General features: G+C 37.9%; 1 protein-coding gene across 8 annotated transcripts in view; it reads left to right on the forward strand.

Annotated features, from left to right (window-relative positions):
• The window catches only part of RGS12 (regulator of G protein signaling 12), an 89,196-nt gene that overhangs the window by 25,272 nt on the left and 45,214 nt on the right, over positions 1 to 18,710 (forward strand). Inside the window, exon 1 of one of the 8 annotated variants that reach the window (XM_057426839.1) lies at positions 1,598 to 1,972. The exons of 5 other annotated variants lie outside the window; for them this stretch is intronic. In XM_057426839.1, coding sequence (XP_057282822.1) covers positions 1,967 to 1,972 — 6 coding nt within the window. In that variant the 5' untranslated portion in view covers positions 1,598 to 1,966. Of the gene's footprint in view, positions 1 to 1,597; positions 1,973 to 10,549; positions 10,702 to 14,620; positions 15,373 to 18,710 lie in introns of those variants that run through there. 2 more of the 8 variants (XM_057426837.1, XM_057426838.1) reach the window with 2 other exon arrangements.

The following is an 18,710-nucleotide window of genomic DNA, read 5'->3' on the forward strand; positions in this document are numbered from 1 at the left end:
GAGACCATCTTAAAAATCTGAACGTGCACAAGTCCGTGAGTCCTGATGAGATCCATCCGTGGGTCCTGAAGGAGCTGGTGAATGGAGTTGTGAAGCCGCTGGCCATCATACTTGAGAAATCATGGCAGTCAGGTGAAGTTCCCGATGACTGGAAAAAGGGAAATATAACCCCATTTTCAAGAAGGGGAAAATCTTCTTTGTCACTGACATGGACAGTGGGGTTGAGTGCGCCCTCAGCAAGTTTGCTGATGACACCAAGCTGTGTGGTTCGGTTGATAACCCTGGAGGGAAGGAATGCCATCCAGAGGGACTTCGACACACTTGTGAGGTGGGCTGATGCCAACCTCATGAAGTTTAACCATGCCAAGTGCAACGTCCTACACCTGGGTGGGAGCAATCCCAGGCACAGCGACAGGTTGGGCAGAGAAGAGATTCAGAGCAGCCCTGTGGAGGAGGACTTGGGGGTGTTGGTTGATGAGAAAATGAACATGAGCCGGCTTCAGTGTGTGCTTGCAGCCCAGAAAGCCACCCGTATCCTGGGCTGCTTCAAAAGGACCGTGACCAGCAGGTTGAAGGAGGTGATCCTGCCCCTCTACTCTGCTCTTGTGAGACCTCACCTGGAGTATTGTGTGCAGTTCTGGTGTCCTCAACATAAAAAGGACATGGAACTGTTGGAACAAGTCCAGAGGAGGGCCACGAGGATGATCAGGGGACTGGAGCACCTCCCGTATGAAGAGAGGCTGAGGAAGTTGGGGCTGTTCAGCCTGGAGAAGAGAAGGCTGCGTGGAGACCTCATAGCAGCCTTCCAGTGTCTGAAAGGGGCCTATAGGGATGCTGGGGAGGGACTCTTCATTAGGGACTGTAGTGATAGGACAAGGGGTAATGGGTTACAACTTAAACAGGGGAAGTTTAGGTTGGATATAAGAAGGAAATTCTTTCCTGTAAGGGTGGTGAGGCACTGGAATGGGTTGCCCAGGGAGGTTGTGAATGCTCCATCCCTGGCAGTGTCCAAGACCAGGTTGGACGAGGCCTTGGGTGATATGATTTAGCGTAAGGTGTCCCTGCCCACGGCAGGGCAGGGGGGTTGGAACTAGATGATCTTAAGGTCCTTTCCAACCCTGACTATTCTATGATTCTATTCTATGATTCTATGTTCTAAGTTTTTCATTCAGCTGATGATCATTGCATTGAGGTAATTTTGGGGGGTTAAATTTTTTTTTGGACCAGGCTTTTCATATAACTTCCTAAGAATGTTATCTACTGAGTATGGAAAAGTTTTTAAAAATACTTAAATATGTTTGTCCTTCTTATATGTCAGCAGTTAATAAAAGGGAATTCCTAATCTATTTGATGTTGGTCATTGGTTATGGTGATTTTTGGCCTCTGATGTAATATAATGATGCTATTTCACATCTGGTATAACATCAGCTGATGCCTTAGCCTTAGTGGCCAAACCTTGTCAATTTTGGTAAAAACAAGGAATGAAAAGCCGTCTGAATTTAAAAAGCTGTTCTGCTAAGAGCCTTGTTCAACCAGCTGTAAGAATATGGCTTCTTTATATCTTCTTCTCCGGTGTGCTTCCTTGGAAAAACCTGACCTGTAGTGATGTGAAGGTGAATGGAGGAATTTTACCCTTACCCCTTTGTCACGCTTATCTTGAAAGGAGGTTTGTGGCTGGGGAGAAACAAAAATATATGCAGAGCTCTTGGCATAGGAACCATGTAGTACAGATTATACCTCTCTTCAGCATGGGAGGGAATGTGGCACAGTAAGCCCTCTACATGGGAAGGAGGTGTTTAAAAAGTGTTTGTGATGGGTGGAGGGAAGAAGGAGATATTCTGAGTTTCCTGCTGTGGGAAAATGTAGGAAGAACGGCATTTCACTGACACTGAACTAAAGGGGAGCTCAGGGCACTGAATTTTTAGGGAAGACAATATATGGAAGGAGCTTCTGGCGTGCTTAGGGAATGCAGGTAGGAACTGTAATTACTTATTTCTCATGTTTTAAGGAATGTTTTTCATTGTGGTCTATCTTCTTGTCTGAAGCTTTTAAGTGTCTTGCTTTTTTTCTAGTCATGGAAAATACTTTGTCATTTCTTTGCACTCATAACTTCAGTGCAGTAAGTGCATAACTTTAACAGAGCAAGATCCTCTGGATAAAGCTGTTTGGGACCTACCTGTCTAGCTACATCTTTCTTAATCAGAAAATGGTGATTCTTCTAAATTAAAAAAGCTTGTTACTATATATTACTAGTTTTGACAGAATTTCTGATCACAGTAGGAGAGAATCCTCTCAGAATATCTAATAGCCTAGTGCTAGTAATTCATGTGCAATAGGAAAATCAGTTCATACCATGTTCTTCCAGATTAAAATTTCATACAGATTTATGTGCGCATCTCATATTTGAGAAAGTGTTTTAAATACCAAGGATATAATTTAATTTCTGTTGTTGGAGCTGTTTTACATATATAAATATTCATTATAATAAGGACTTGATATTTTCCATTAATTTCAAAGATGTGTTATAGTTACTGGCCTAAAAAGTCAATTTTTCTCCATTATGTTTTAGTTAGTATTCAGCAATGTATATAAATTGAATAGCATGAACAAGAGGGATTGAGAGGCTCTCTCTGTTTTGCAGTGTCCTAGTTCTTAAAGCTGTTACTTTGGATGGGGAAACTTACATTCTAAGTCAGGATGCGAATCGGACAAGAAGCAATTTGTATTAAAATCTCTATTTGGATGATTGCCCTTACTACATGTAACTATTTGGGTGTGGACTGCTCTCTGTCAGTAGCTTCTTTTGACTTTGAAGTCTCCTTTTTTCCCTCTGCATGCCATAAGGGACTGATATCCTAGCCACCAGGCGAAATATCAATCCAGAGAAGAATTAAAAAAACTCCACAAATCAAAGTAAAATAGTTTTAAGGTGCTTTGATTTTGGTTCTAACTTTAACATTGCTACTGCAGCACTTTCCCCCAAGTACTGTTATACTAAGTGTACTAGAACACAATGTTGTTAGTACATGTTTAGATTATTTCAGGCCATCTATTTAGAGTTGCTGGAAGAAGAAATAACAATACCAGGAAATTCTTAGAGACTCCACCTTTGGAATAATGATTATGAGCGTATTATATAGGCTACTTGTTTGCTTTTGTGTTCTTCCTAGTTATCTTAGCAGAATGGATAAAGTACTAACCCAAGCGTGAACTTGGGAAATTAATATGCTTGTCTTAGCTTGTGGGTTTGATTCCTGCTGGCATCTAACTTAGTCTTCTAAATTGAGCAGTATAAGTAGGTTCCGTGCAGTTTCTTTTATGGGCATATGCTGAACACTTTTCATTTGCTTACTGGTCTGAAGAAGGCTGTATTTGGATTTTTTTGTGAAAGTATGAACTTCCTCTTCTCATTCTGGGAGCCGTGGTGTGTGAAATACCAGCCGTCGGTTCTGCTGTTTTCTGCCATAAGGTGGCGTGATTTCTTTGCAGTTTCGTTTTATTTAATCTATGCAAGAATAAAGCATATTAATATATATTATTTTAATAAATAAAACAAATGATCGAAAGAAAACATTTGATTTTTCTTTTAAACTGTTAGATTATGGCTGGCTATACATTCCCAGACAATATTCTTATCAGGTTAGAATTAGCTCTGATGATTGTTGCCTTCACCTTAAGCATTTTCCTCTTACCTGCAGAAGCTGTATTATACATAAAAGAAAACAGACAAGTTTGTAGGCTTAACCTCTAGGTACTGTTTTTACTAATAGAACCTGTATACAAGATTATTTTAAAATTGCATTGATTGAAATAGGATGAGAGTGCAAAGTCAATGGGTGCAGTTATACTATGACAATGGTAAAGAAAATGTCTCATAAAACATGCAATTTTATTTCTGAGCTGTGGAAGTTGTGCTTTTTCACACCAGGGCTGAATATGTCTATCTTGTAAGTTGGAATTACATTCAGAAAATCAGCATGTCTAGTATATACCTTAATTATGTTGTTTTCACAAGAAATGCATTTAAAACTTTTTATTAGATCACAAGAAATCTGGTTTCATTAACAACAGATTCCTGTTTTCTGTGTAGTAGTACATTTTCGCATGTGGCTCGTTTGTTGTTACGAAATAGTGTCCATTAACAGCTACATTGAAATTCTGTGATTTCCACCAGTTTTACTTTATAGTATGTTTGCTGGTTCATATTTGCAAGGTGTAGCTTAAGTTGAAACTTGCCATGATTTAGGATTTTTTAAGTTTCTGGGCATGATCCTATCTTTCTTCCTACTTTTATTCCCTCTAGGTTAAGTGCCAATGCTCTCCTCTTGCATTATTCTATCTGGGCAAGACATTATTTATGGATTTATAAACGCATTAAAGGTGAATTTGTGAGACTGTAGAGACTAGGACATTGCCTTTGTAAAAAAATTACATTAAACAGAATAAGCCTTTTACTCTTTAATAATTTTGAAACCAGATTCCCGAACACTTTCAACTATAGGTCATTCTGTTCATATTTTAATTTCTCTTGAGGTCTGTAAAAATAGGGGACCTTTGCAGTATTCCCACAAAGTCAACAAATTTAGGTTCCTCCTTCACAAGGAGAACATTCAAAGCTGCAGTTTTTCCTGAAAATCTTTGTGGCACTTGTGCATTTGGTATTACTCTGTGCTTAAAAATAAGGCAAAATAGCATCTTGAGAGACATAATATCTTCGGCAAACAAGTGTCACAGTCTTTGAATATTGTTAAATACTCTTTCGATGTAGGGATCTTTTTAAAGTTAAAGACCATTTAATTCTTTTAACTAAATACCAGGACAAAAGAGATGGCTGTTGATGCTTTTCTTCTTGTCTTCACCCTGTTTTGGAAACCTTAAAGTTATATCCTGTATGAAGAAGAACATTTGTTGGAGAAAATTTGTAGAGTTTGGTACTGTTTTCAAAGTTGGAGTGTATCACATATTCCTTTTAAAAATTAGTGTGAGGACTTCTGGTAGAATATTCTATCTTAATAATGCCATTAATAATGTAGTGTTATTAGCTGTTATTACAGATGATAATGCTTGATTTATTTTTTTTTTCCTTTTTTTTTTAATTTCACTGAAGCAACTTTTTTTTTTACATTTCATCTGCTAATTGAAAGCACACAACACATCTCTTTGGTATGAGGGTTTTATACTAATGAATGACATGTCTCTGCTGGATATTAGCTTTGGCATCTGTGGGTGGCAAAACCCCCTAAATGCTCATTTGACTTAATAATGTGTTTTTAAGTAGGTACCTGTCTTTGTTTGACTGATTTAAATAATCAGACAAAGCTTACACAGGGAGATAATAGCTTGCATTAGACCAACTAGTACACTGGGAGAATCTGATAAGAAGAGCTAAACATGCTCCTAACTTTTCTGACCCTGGTTGGTCTGATAAAAACTATTTATGTATTTAACTCTCCCTGCAGAGCTTGCTTTGCTCATGTTCTTAGATCGTCTCCACAGCCATAAGGCCACCACTGGCCACTATAATTATGTGATTTAAATCAGGAGGCCTGCTCATTCTCAGCTTATAATTGTGAATTTAAAAGCATGAATTTTGTCTTAGTTTTCATTGCTTTTTTTAAGCCATGATAATTTGCCATGGGCTTCCAGTACACCCAGGTTCTACCATGTCCTACCTTTAAGCATTGGGTCTTTTGCATGTATCTTGTTCTATTTTTTATCTAAGATGTAACTGATCAATTGACAGTTTTGCTGTTTGCTTTCATGAACATGTTGAAAAGGCCAAGTGTGAAATAAAACTGTGTGCAAGAATGAGATCTCCGTTTCTGTATGCAAAAGGTAGCTCTGTATTTCTAGCACGCTAATAATAGGGGTGTTAAAGGGCTACTCCTGTCTCCTATATGGATATTCTCAAGTTGAATTCCTGTCACTGCTGATTTGGATGCCCTATGGATCTGTGACCACAGTCTAGAGACTTTGTTTCTGTTTTCCTTTTGCTAGAACTTGTCTGGTGTTGGTGGGTGCAGTAGCCGTGAATGACAGATCCTTCTTCTTAGAGTGTGCCATCAGGGGTCACCTTTTTGGACAGTGCAAAGTGTAAGATACGTGCCTAATGATTTTATAGCCACTTCCTATAATAGCTCAAGCCCTTTTAAACTACAATATCTAGCTTTAAATAATGAAAGTGAGTTATGACAATAAACATTGATTTCTTTACCTTGAATTACTGTAGCATATGTGGTCATGCAGCTGATAAGTATAAGGTTTTGAAAGAATCCAGTGGCTTCTGCCAGGCATTCTGCTCTGTTCAGACCTTTGGCTGTTACAGTCCTCCTGGAGTTGTTTGCCTTCTGTGCTGGTAAGTGAAACAGTGTCAGGACATGGATGAGGCAGGGGATTGCAATGGTTGTACTGTCATACTTTTAGAGTTGTCATTTATGTGGCTTTGTCCTGGTTTAGAGGTTGGCCCTAATAGCTAGCATCACTGTGCCCAGCAGGCAGTTTGGATGCAAACAACTTGATTGATAGGAAATTCGGAGAGCTTGGTGGTATGATAAGGACCAGAAAATAATGGCTGTCTTTGGAACTACAACAGAAGCTTATGGTGCTATTTATATGACTAATACAGATGCAGCCACTATGTCTGTGGGTTATCATCTCATTCTGGATGGTGCCTGTGTTATCCCTTAGAAATTTTTATTTGGTGTCATCATTCTTAGTACGACTTAAAGACTTCCAACAGCATATTTTATCCACATTTGGTTCTCTAGGCTGCTCTATTAAGAATTTCAAACTCTTCAGCATACTGTAGAGGATCTTCAGGCTTTTACTTTGGCATGTGTGATCTTACCAGATACTTTAGTTATATCCATTGTTACTCCCTAAAGAATGAAACAAAATGCTAGCAGTATACATGTATTTTTTCTACAGACTGGGCAGTAGCAATAATGTTAGGCCTTTGCTGTTATTCTGTATGGTACCATAATTTTTAAGAGATTACCAATATATGTTCCTAAGTCTTCCCTGCACTTGTAGGCTTTATCCTGGAAAATTCTTATGCTTTTCACATTGATTTATAAAGTATCTGATGAAGGTAGTTTGGTCAACAGATGAGTACAGTTGTGTGCAATCTATTGTGAATTGGAGATACTTATTTCTAGATACAATCCAGAATGTTAAAGTGTGTGGGTTTTTTTCTAAACCTTGAGAATAACGGGATTTGTTTTCTGTTATTGCATTTGGTAAAATGACCATACTTTGATAATTTTACTGTTTAGTCTTTTATTCTGCCTTTGGGTTATTTTCTTTATTTCAGGTTCTGGAGAAATCTGCCATGCAAATACGCATATAAAATGTGGAGTAGTCAGAGAATGTGCTGAGAGCTGGATCTGGTCTCTGCTTTCTTTGTGAGGTGCATATGGCAGAGCTCATCCCTTACTTTGGTGCCTGAGAAGCAGCCAACAGCATTGCCTAGGATGGATTCCATAGGGAATTCAGTCCCCCTTTGTGAAAAGACAGTTGGCATTGTATGGAGAAATTTTTTCCTGAGGAAGCAGTCAGTACATTGTCTGACCCTGCCACTCAAGTGCTGTCCAAGCGTTATAGCCTCTGGGCTTGGCTCTCCAACGCAAGCTGATTTCTGTCATAGAACAAGAGGCACAGTATATGTTTTCGGGGACTAGATATGAACTTGTATTCTGCATAAATCTTCAGGCAGCAGGCATTACTTCTTGTCAGCAGCAGTACTGCCATTCTTAAGATGTGTGATTAAATGGATACAGGTGAATTCTTAAGTTGTCAACATCTCTGCTGCAGCCACTTTTGTGGAACTGCAAGGATCAGCCATGGTGAACAAGTTAAAGTAACTACCTGAAGCTGCAGAGGGGTCATATCCCTTAATTCAGCAATATAAGTATCAGACCTTGCTTTTGGCTTTAGCCTTTTGGTTCTGGTTTCCTTGTATAGTGACAAAACAGTCAATACTCACAGAGCTGGGACTTCTGGTAGGTGGGCAATGTCTCAGGAGCGTCTTTCTCTGTAACCTTTGGTACCCAGCATTCTTTTAAAATTGGGCTTACTCTCTTTTAACTGAAACTGTTTGCTCTTCTGGGTCTAATTCATGAGGCACATGACATTAAGGCAGAATAGGAGCTTACTGCACTGGGGTCTGTTACTGAAACACACCATTATTTGCCATTTGAGGCTGGCCCTCGCTTTAGTTCCTTATGTTACACTTGTTCCTTCAAGAGCATCTTTTAAGGCTCCTCCCAAGAAGGTGAGCAGTGAGGTGAAGTTACTCAAGGTAATAAGGACAACAACATTCTCTGAAGATGAGAGCAGGCTGCTCTTTTAAGACTGAATGACTGGACAACAAAATGGCAGATGAAAATCTATGCAGAGAAATGTAAAACAATGCAAATGAGGCAAAATAACCCTAGCTTCCTATATCAAATGATAGGTATGTCTCTGAGTTGCTTCTTCTCATAAGGGAGGTCTTTTGAGTTATAAGGGAGAGTTGCATGAAAACATCAGCTTAGTACAGTATCAGTGAAACAAAATCCTGCGTTATGAATAACTAGGGAAGGAATAGAGGTAAAAAAACCCATAATGACTCCATTGTAAACATCTCTGATTTGCCCACACCTGCTTTCTTTATTTCAAATATATTATGATATATTAGAAGTAGAAAATGTTCAGAAAGGTGTCAGAAAGAGTACAAAATCATGGGTGGCATGGAAAAGGAGTTGGGATTGACTTCTCCCTGTCTCCTTTGGGATAAGAAGTCACCCCATTAATTAAAGGTAGCTGGAGCCAGGAGCAAAACAAACAGCAGAGGAACGCGATTGTTCATGCCGGAAGTGAGTCGGTCTGTGGGACACCTCAGCCCTGAGTGCTGTGGATGCAAGGAATTTGCATGTCCTGGGGGGAAAGTGGACAGGTATTTGGAAAAGAGAGCCACTGGGGATCATTAAGGAGACAAGCCATGCCGGGTTCAGATCTGAACTAAAAATACCTGGAGTCTGGGAGAATGTAATCAGGGAAATGTCCTATATGTTGCCCTGTGCTACTCGTAGGTAGACATCCATGTGTGGCCACTGCTGGAAACTTAATACTGGGTTTGATAAACCCATGCTCTGAACTGATTATATTCTTAGAGTCAAGGATGGACATAGCTTCTCTTTAACTGTGGGATTATGGATCATCCTCTCAGCACAGGAAGCTCAGTTACCTTCCACTTGGTGTAAACTAGTTTGCTTGTAAAGTAAAGGGCTCACAGACCATAATACCTCATAATGCAGTGTAACTGCCGTGGGCTCTGAGTGCATTTACTGTTCATGCTTGAGCTGTTGGAGGGAGAGGGCATCTGCAGCTTTCTGGGTTAGAGCTTCTGCTGCAACACGGCGTGCCCATGCGATTCCCTGATGGCAATGAGGAACTGGGTGACTGGTTTCATGGCTCGCTGTTCCTGCCCTCCCTTGGCTGCTCTTCCTGTTACCTGGTATGTCTTTTTGTTGTGTCGTGTGTTAATGGGGGGTAAGGAGAGAGACCTGGTCAGTGTTAGGGAATGAATTAAGGAGTTATTGAATGAACTGAATTGGTATTTCTAGGATATAAACACAGAATACATATGGCAAAAATGATAGCACTGTAGCTCTGCACAGATTGTTTCCAACCCCATATCTATGCTTTAAACGCTGTGATTTTGGCTACGAGTTGTTACCATTTAATTTTCATGGATTTATCAGTCCAGAGAAGTTTAAAAAACAAAGTCACTTATGGAGCTTCTGCAGTATTAAATCATCAGAACATTTCATCTGTTCTTCTTACTCTACAGTAAAAACTCTACTTCCATTTGGACGGAGGAACTGCACAAGGATGGTATTTAAGCATTATTTGCTGGGCAGAAAGTGTGTGTGTTTCTTTCTGAAAATAGACAGCTTTTGGTGCTCTGTCTGGAGGGTAGGTGTGGTACTCAAAATTAGGAGAATCATGTTTCACTTGGAATGCAATCCTTGTAAATGCCAATGCCCTGCTTACTCAAAGGAACGCGGAGCGTTTTGGTAGGATGAGGTAGATTGCACAATATGCATGCATGTGATTGTAATCATACCGAGACACGTACCTGCATGCCAGAAACTGAAAGAAATTCGCTGTGAGTCTTACAAGTTTTAACAATTTTTTTAAAGATATTTTTAGTTTATATTGTAAGTATTTTTAATACGGATTGATGACCTAATATACTCATCAAAGGGGAATGTATTAAGAAACAGAATACTTTTGAGGAGTAAACGATGTTGACTCAGTGCTTAAAACAAGTTTGGACAAACGTTTAAGACAGAGTCCTGTAGGCCCTTAGCAAATGCATTTTGCATTAGCAGATTCCTCAGCAGCATGCTGTTGTCTTCACAGAAGCTTTATTGTTACACAGGACCTGCCTAAACACCATTTTAAAAGCTGCCTGTTCCTTTTGATGAGAAGATACAGAACCAGTATTGAGGGCGGAGAATATGCTGGGGAGGGAGGAGAATGGGAGAGGTGTTGATAGGGCAACAGACAGAGAAGCCTCATTTTTTACTGGACTCTGGAAGAAGTAAATATGTGTTCAGAAAGAACGTAATAACAAAGTTGAAGGGACTGTTTCTTAACAATGAGCTGTTAAACTATTTATACATGGAGAAAACTTTTACTGATAGTCAAGTGTCTGTAAGTATAAAGTTTTGTTTGTCTAAAGCGAACAGAAAACAGGAATATGGTTTAATGAGTGGTCTTCTGAGCTAAGAGATCTTGCAGTGAAATGTGATAAATAATGCTTCTAAGGATTCAATGAGGTTTTAAAGAGACAAAGTTTGTAAGTATAAGTATTTAAGTTGACTTTCTATATAAGCTTTATTATTAAATTAACACACCATTTTTATAGACATGTTTTAGATCTTTCTTTAGCACTGTATTGTTTTTAAATGTGGAGTGAGTATAGTAGATATACAGATACTCCTCTAACGAAGATTCTTATTAATCTTTCACTTAATTTTCACTACACGTGCACGTATTTCTGTAAAGCAAGAGTGTCATGTTATAGCTATGTTAACCTTTTAATTGTTACAGTGTTTCCTATGTTGTGCAGTTGCGGTGATTTTTTAATTTTCCTCCAGCTGGATTTTTATCCAATAAACCCAAATCCAGAGGGTAGGAGTTATTAAAATAACTGAAAATAGATGAAAAGTACAAAATACGAAATTTTTTATACAAAACTTCAGATGAGTTTTAGCTTTTTGTTGCTCAGAAAACGCATATTTTTTAAGTAAAGGTACTGGCTGTATTATCAGTTTTTTGCATTATAGTCCTTATCTTTATGTGTATATGCCTCCGAGTATAAACATCTTTAATGCTACAAGTATAGCAGCAAAACTATCATTTTTTAAAATGAAAAGGGAAAGAAACAGTTGAAAGGCTCAGGAAGACATATATGCATTGTTTACTTAAACATTAGTAGGTTTTATGCTTAGTTTTACATTGCTTTCCTTCAAATCTATTGATTCTTAAAGGTTCTGCCTGCAGTAGTAAGAAATTCACAAGTGGCTTAATGTGTTTCAGTTACCTTTGACTTACCCATATGTAATTTGATTTTAATTTACTATTGGGCTGCAAATCACCTTCCATCTGGATGTGCAAGTTATACTGTTTCTGCATGTTTTTATTAGTAAATTCATTTGCCTTAAGATGTTGATCAACAGAAGGATAAAAATAGTAATTATTTCAAAAACATTTTGGAAAAGGTGTATTTTTTATTATCCGTTTACAATCAGGCGTTTTTCAAAGTTTACAGTACTGCTTTAAAAGCCAAATGCTTGGTTTTAGAGTAGATTTATGGATGGCAAATCTTCCTGAACGTCACTTTAAAATGCGTCCATCACTCTCAGAGGTGCAGGCAGACAGCAGGGGGCACCCGGAACAGCAGTTTGCTTCCATTCCCTTCACTGAATTTATTGTATGGGAATTCTTCGTGTTTGACAAGGAAGCTTGTATTCCGGTTATTTGTACACAAGCAGATTTCAAATGGTTTGTCTTGAAAACATTTTTCATTATAATCTCCCTGGAATAGGAAGGACTCTTATCTTTAAAATACATGGAAAGAAACTGCAGCATTGTAAATAACAGAATCTTCCCTCTTAATCAGTAGCATATATGGGATCTGTTTATTATTGAGTAGCTGACAAATCATTGACAAAAATATATCTAATATAGCTAGACAGATTATATAAAATTTGGAGAATTAGGAAAATTCCCCCCTCCCATTTTATGTTATAGCAAAGTTTTCTTAAATTGTGTGGGGCTTTTTGATACTGCTGCTGGTCAGTGAGATAAATCACACTCTTAACAGATATTTTTTTTCTCTGGCTTTCATGCAAGCAGTTGTTACTTTCTTTAATACAGGATAAGAAAAGAAATACTTGTTGAGACACAAGGTTTTTGATGGTGCATTCTACCAGTGTTAATTTTACTGTAGGAATCTGAGAGACTGGGAGCTGGTCAAAGGGATTGCCTCTTTCTAGTTGCCTGGTGGGTTTGGTGTGTGTGTTCTTCTTTAGGAGTCAGGGATAGATGAGATCCTATTCATCTTTTGACAAGTTAAAACTTATCCAGGCTTCCTGTCATTCTGTCTTTCTCTTCATTTTTTTTTCTGCTCTGAAAACAAATGTAGAAAAGAAAATATGAGCAGGAAGTGGAGGGAGGCTAGAAGAGAAAAACAGATCAGCAGTATCTGGGGTCTCTACCCCTTTCCACAGTTTAGCTTCTATAAGCAGATGGATGTGGGTTTACAAATGTCATCTTTGGTATATCTGAACAAGGCTTTTAAAGCTGTTGTGTTACATTTTAACACTTCCCATTAATAACTTTGCAAATTAACGTTCCTTCTGCTTTTGACCTTTGAACTTTGAGTTGCCTGCCTGGTTTGCAAATATGGTACACAAAATCACAAGATTTTGAATTTGGCAGCTGCCGAAATAACTAGTGAAAACGAAAGTGTAGAGGGATGTGAGGTTTTTAAAGGCCTTTCAGAGTCACATGACATTTCATAGCCATTACCATTAACTGCTACTGTCTAATTGGTAGAGCTTGTTTGTGGTGCTGGTAGAGTCACTGTATGGAAAAAATGTGGATGTGCAATGCTTAGTTCAATGGAATAAAATCAACAACTCGAAAGGTCTGTTTAAATGAAAGGATTATTAGGTTTATAATGCCAAGAACATGTGCCTAGAATGTATAAAACATTGCCCACCCACAGCGTTCCTAACAATGTTCATTGCAGTTGCTCCGTTGAACTGCTACTCTTGCAGCTAAATCCCATTACGTTTTTAGGAGGGTTTTTTCCTCCGAGTCATTCTTTTGCTCTTATGGGGGACATTTTCACCTGTTAAAACTCTGCTAGTACATTTGGTCTTTCTAGCTGATTCCTAGTGGATTTAGGTTAACACTCAAATAGTAAAAAGTATTGATAAGAGTCCTTTTTTGTGTTACCCCGAAGAGGTGTTCACTGGGAAGTTCTCTAGGCATTCCTGATCCATTTATGCTTTTCACTTACCCAACGGAAGGATTATTATTCACCTGGTTACCTGCATATTTGTAATGGTGTTGCTGTTTCGTTAAGGTATTGACAGTGAAAATACATTCTGCATCCCACTTGTTTGGTGTCCAGCAAAATGCAGTATATAAACAGCTCTGGCATTTTTCCTTTACAAAATTATATATTTTGACTACTTCTCTGCAGAGTTCTTCTGTGGAAATATCACAGCGTATTAGCTTCTTAAGTCGTAAAATAATGGAGGGTATAATTTGTAAAACACACTCCTTCCTGTCTAACCACCCATTTGTTTCCATTGTATTTCTTCACTGTATTATATACTTGTAGAAGACAGCATTCAAAAGTGCAGCGGTGTGCCTACTCAAACAAGTCATCAATCATAAAATGAACTTTGTCCACTGCAGCAATTTGCTTATGTCTCTGGAATGCTTGTTAAAGTATGCTTATGCAATTAGCTTAAAATTTCTTCTCTGATCACTCCAAATTAAATTGAGAAGATTGAATTTTTCTGTTAACTCTCTTCATCCTAAGCCCAAAAGTAGGAATGTGTGCAGACTTGGACTGTCTTTTGCAAACCGGTGTTAATGTGAGATCTGGAGTAAAAGTTCTTGGCTCTTTTGCCTCGTTTCTCTCTATACAAGTTCAGAGTAATATATGCCTTCTTCTTAGGGCTGATTTTATATTAGGGGTTCAACCTAGGAACTGTATGGAAGTGCTGCACTGAGAAAGGGAGAAGTTTCCTCTTTCCTAAGCTGCTACTATTAAGTCCACCTTGGCTTCAAGGAGATCCCTCTAGCATAAAAATGCCCACTAATAATTCCCAGTTTGCAATTCTGGTGTTTATTTTTAGCAGAAAATTGTATTCTGATTGCTTAAAAGTAATAACAGCAATGAATGGTTTAGATGCTATTGCTACTTACTTGTGAATAGCAGTAAACTTCATGAAATCTTATACTTTCCATATACAGTCTTTTGAAGACACTGCTGTCACAGGCAAGTTAATAGCACTTCCCTCTTGCATTACAAGTAGCCTATTTTGCTCTCTGTTCCTAAGGGGCTGTGCACAGAACTGCATTAACATCAGTTGAGCACAGGCTCAGGAAGCAAGGAAGGAAGGGAGAATATCACTTGGTTTCTGGAAGGAGAATTTTGTCTTTAGTGACAACGGGCTGCTCCTGGCTTTAGCCAAATATGCCAGGTTTCCTTGTGCTGTGGATTTTTACAAGCAATTTCTAGTGATAACCACTGGAAAGTTAAGCAGAATAGACCGTTTGAGGTCTTACTTTATTCTGGCTTGCATTATGTAAACCTCTGAAAATAGTGGTTTACTATGTAAATATTTCTATAACTAATGTTAGGGTGATTAACTAATGTTTTCCTGAAAACTGTCTTGGAAATCAGTTTTATCGGATACAGGACTATCACACAATTCGTCGTCATTTTATTTTCCTGATTTGTAATAGGAGACGTTTTAAGATATGATTGGAATGATTTATATAAAATGATCTAGATTTTCTTGTGAGAGATAATTGAGATCTAATCTGAATCCCTGACGAACCACAGCTTCCTGCATTGGCCTGTTGCTATGGGTAACATAAAGGGAGTAAAATAGAACTTCATATGAAATGCCTTTAAACTTTACTGGCATGTACAGGCATGGAACAGGACTGAATTTTTTAGTTTAATCTTTGAGAAGCTGCTGTGTTGAGGAAATGTTTTTTCCTTATTAAGTGAAGATGAATTTAGGAAAAGTACTGTTAGGAAAAATAACTGCCGTTTCTTATGAAGAGCGGGTAAGTGATACGAATTATATTTAGCTAAAGCAAGGCATCGTTGCAGTGAGAAATTAGAAGAGGCTATTGTTATTGGCAAGAAATCGGAGAAGAATCTTATCAGCTTCAGAATGCTTTTTGCTTAGTCTTTAAGCTTTTTAACTTTAAAGTAATTTAGTTAAAATTCCTTTGTAAATGCAGACATTGTGTTTCATTATCAGAGAAAAGGGAAGCTTATTGTACCAACCAGCAGTCAGATTTTGAGATGTATTTATGAAGTGTGCCCAATATATGTGAAGCTAAAAAAAATCAGTATATTTATAATCTGTGCCTGTCTTTCAGTTCTGTGCAGTGTATTGTGTATATGCTCACTGTACCATTATATCAATATTATATCTTTAGGTGAAACTGTATGTGTGTTGTATATGTCTCTCAAGATCATTTTAGGAATGTTTTTGGCATTTAAAGCACTACGTTTATAAGTGATAAGGTTGGTTTTGTTTTGGTTAGAAAGTTGAACATTTATTTCTTAAAGGAATTCGAAATGTCTCATTGTTTACAGTTCATATATTGTTTTTATAGACTCAAATATTTGACAAAACCTGTAACCTTCAGAGAAGAATGTATTCAGCAAAATTCTTGTGCAGTAGTTGTACTGTATTTCTTCTTAACTTGTGAATTCTTCCATCTATAATACTTTTGTCTTAATTCTTATAAATGCACTTCTTTAGTGGTAGAGAATTGAAAAGGCAAATTATGTAATAGCCCTCCTTGAAGTGGCATTCTGAAAGGGCACCCTTCTCATAGAATTCTAAGTCATGAAATTAATCACAATAGTATTTTGAAATGAGGATAAAATAATATTACTCTAAGATTTTGGTGAGAAGTACATCTGAGAACATTTATTAGGAGGAAAATCTAGCAATAGTTTAGAAGTCTTATGGCTTTATTTTTTATTTAAAATGTTAGAACAGTGCCTATCATATTTTGAGACATGATCTCCCTCCCAGAGATCATCTGAGTTCATGGCATTTGTACAATGCTCATGCTGCAATGTATTTAAAAGGATAAAAGTACGTGCATGTAATGTAAGTCCTGGAGTAATGTAACTGAAGATCTAGGGACTTGCTCACAATTCATACCTTGGCAAAAGGAGAAGTTGCTTCAGGTGATTTAATAAGGAGTTTGAACACAGCAGGATGGAAGCAGACAGTTGACTGAATGATAGGCTTTCCCTGAGCTAAATGTCAGAATGTTTGAAAGTTGGCTATTTGTATTCAGTCTGTAAATGCTCAGTGCTTCATCCCTTAAAGAACACAAGTTTCCCAAACTTACTCTGTATGTTGAAATCATATGGGAGAATCAGTTTAGAAGGCTGGGGAAGCGAGGTATGCTATTCCAAGGGGAAAGGCTTAATTAGAGGGGCTTTTGTAAAAGAGTGTGTGTAGTATAATATTGTGCTAGGCGAGTCTAACAGATTCTGAAGGCAGCAGTTGGAGAATCCTTTGCATGCAGCAAAAGGTCGATGCCTGTGTTAGAAGGAACTGTACTTTTAAAAGGGCACAGAGAAAGGTCATTTTGAATCCCTTTTTCTCTGTATCTTCTTGGATGCCCAGGAAATAAATAGGTGTTTCTGTTTATTTTGTGATTTTGTCACTCTTAGGCTAGGAGAAAGGAATACGTCTTCACTCTCCTAATAGATTTTATCCCTCCACATCTCAGAAGGAGTTGGAAATAGATAAGTCTTTTTTTGCCTCAGGAAGGCACTCGCCCACATTCGATTAGCACAGATGATTTCATGTTGCTTCATTTATTGCTAAGGCCTGGCATTTCCTAGTATGTGTCACGCCTCCCAGTGTCCGCATATTTCCTTTTGTTCTACTCAAGTACTTGAGCATGACTTTGACTTGAATGACAAATCTTGAGGTGGAGAAAAAGGATATTTTTGTTTTGTGTTATCTGGGCATTCTGTACACATGGATTTATTTGCTCTGTGTAATATCTGGGATATAGGTAGGGTATTCTTTGGTTTTTCGGTGTGATGTTGTTATGGCAGACTGACAGTACTTAGTTACTTTCTTGGGACCTGGTCTCTATAAAAGGGAACTAAGTGGATTTTCTGGATAAGAGTTTCTGTCAACTGAAATATGTCATCAGACTGGTTTCGTGCAGTGGTGTACACATGTAGCAGGTTATAGACCATGAAAGCTAGAAGATACAGGGTGGTTCAACCTTATGAATTATTCTCCTTTGTGTTCTATCTCCTTTTGTACCATGTTGTTGGTGCAAGATACTATGTTGTCTATTTCTATTCTGGAAGATGAATTAATGTACTCACAAAGTAGTTTTCTTGTTGCTAATTATTGTAAGCTAATACTTTTTCAGATTTGTTGCAAGCAGATTCTGAACACAACATCAAAAAACTCATGGGCCCTTCTGGTTTTTCTGCCTAGCAAAGAGATGATACAAAGAGAAATTATCATGTTTTCTCTTAAACAGAACTTTATGCTATCTAATATATGCCGGTGCATTTGCCAGTTTACAGAGACCTGAGACATCTTTTAGGGTGTTTGATAACTGGGAAGCCGCTGTTCATCTTGCTGGCCCTGACACTGAGCTCCTCACTGGGATCACAGGGATTATGATCTTGCCCTGAAGTCTGGAGGGAGAGAGTTGCATCCTCCAGTCTTGCAGGCTGTGTGTGTGCCTGTATGCCTCAGCTGCTAATCCAGCTAGATGAGCAAGCAAAGTCCCCATGAAGAGATACACTTGAAGACATTTTAGTCTTCCTAAACTAGGTTTATTTTTTAAATTTTGGTAATTTGTTACCATCAGACATCTACCATGGGCCCTTTCCTAAGCCAATATGGAAGTCAGGGTAATTTGAAGAATTAATTTCAGTACTTACCTGGTTGTGAAAGATTTGATCATGGAATGCAATTAGATTTTATCTCTTGGTTATAGTTCACATGTACATTCATAAAATGAATAGATACATGTCCTTTCATTTGGAATGAAATACTAAAATACTTTTCCTTTAGCATTCACATTAGCCCTAACTTGCATGCGGTCATACCCTGCCCTTTCTTTTCTTTCAGAAATGGCTACACACAGGATCTGTTTGATTTTATAGCTTTTTAATACATATAGTTTTTAAGAGATAGTTATTAGTATGTATGTGGTGTTAAATTTCATCAAATAATCAGACATTATATGCATAGTAGCTCAGATTTTGTCCTGAAGAGCCTCCAGTGGTGGTTAAGCGTGAGCACTGAAGAACAAAAACAGCCCCCAACACACGGTGAATTTTTAAAATGAGATCATCATAGTATTTAAAAAAATCTGGTCTTGCAACTTAT

Source organism: Pezoporus wallicus, unplaced genomic scaffold, assembly GCF_028554395.1.
Source record: "Pezoporus wallicus isolate ANWC-B61680 ecotype Strahan unplaced genomic scaffold, APGP_CSIRO_Pwel_v1 scaffold_13239, whole genome shotgun sequence".
Taxonomy (NCBI): domain Eukaryota; kingdom Metazoa; phylum Chordata; class Aves; order Psittaciformes; family Psittacidae; genus Pezoporus; species Pezoporus wallicus.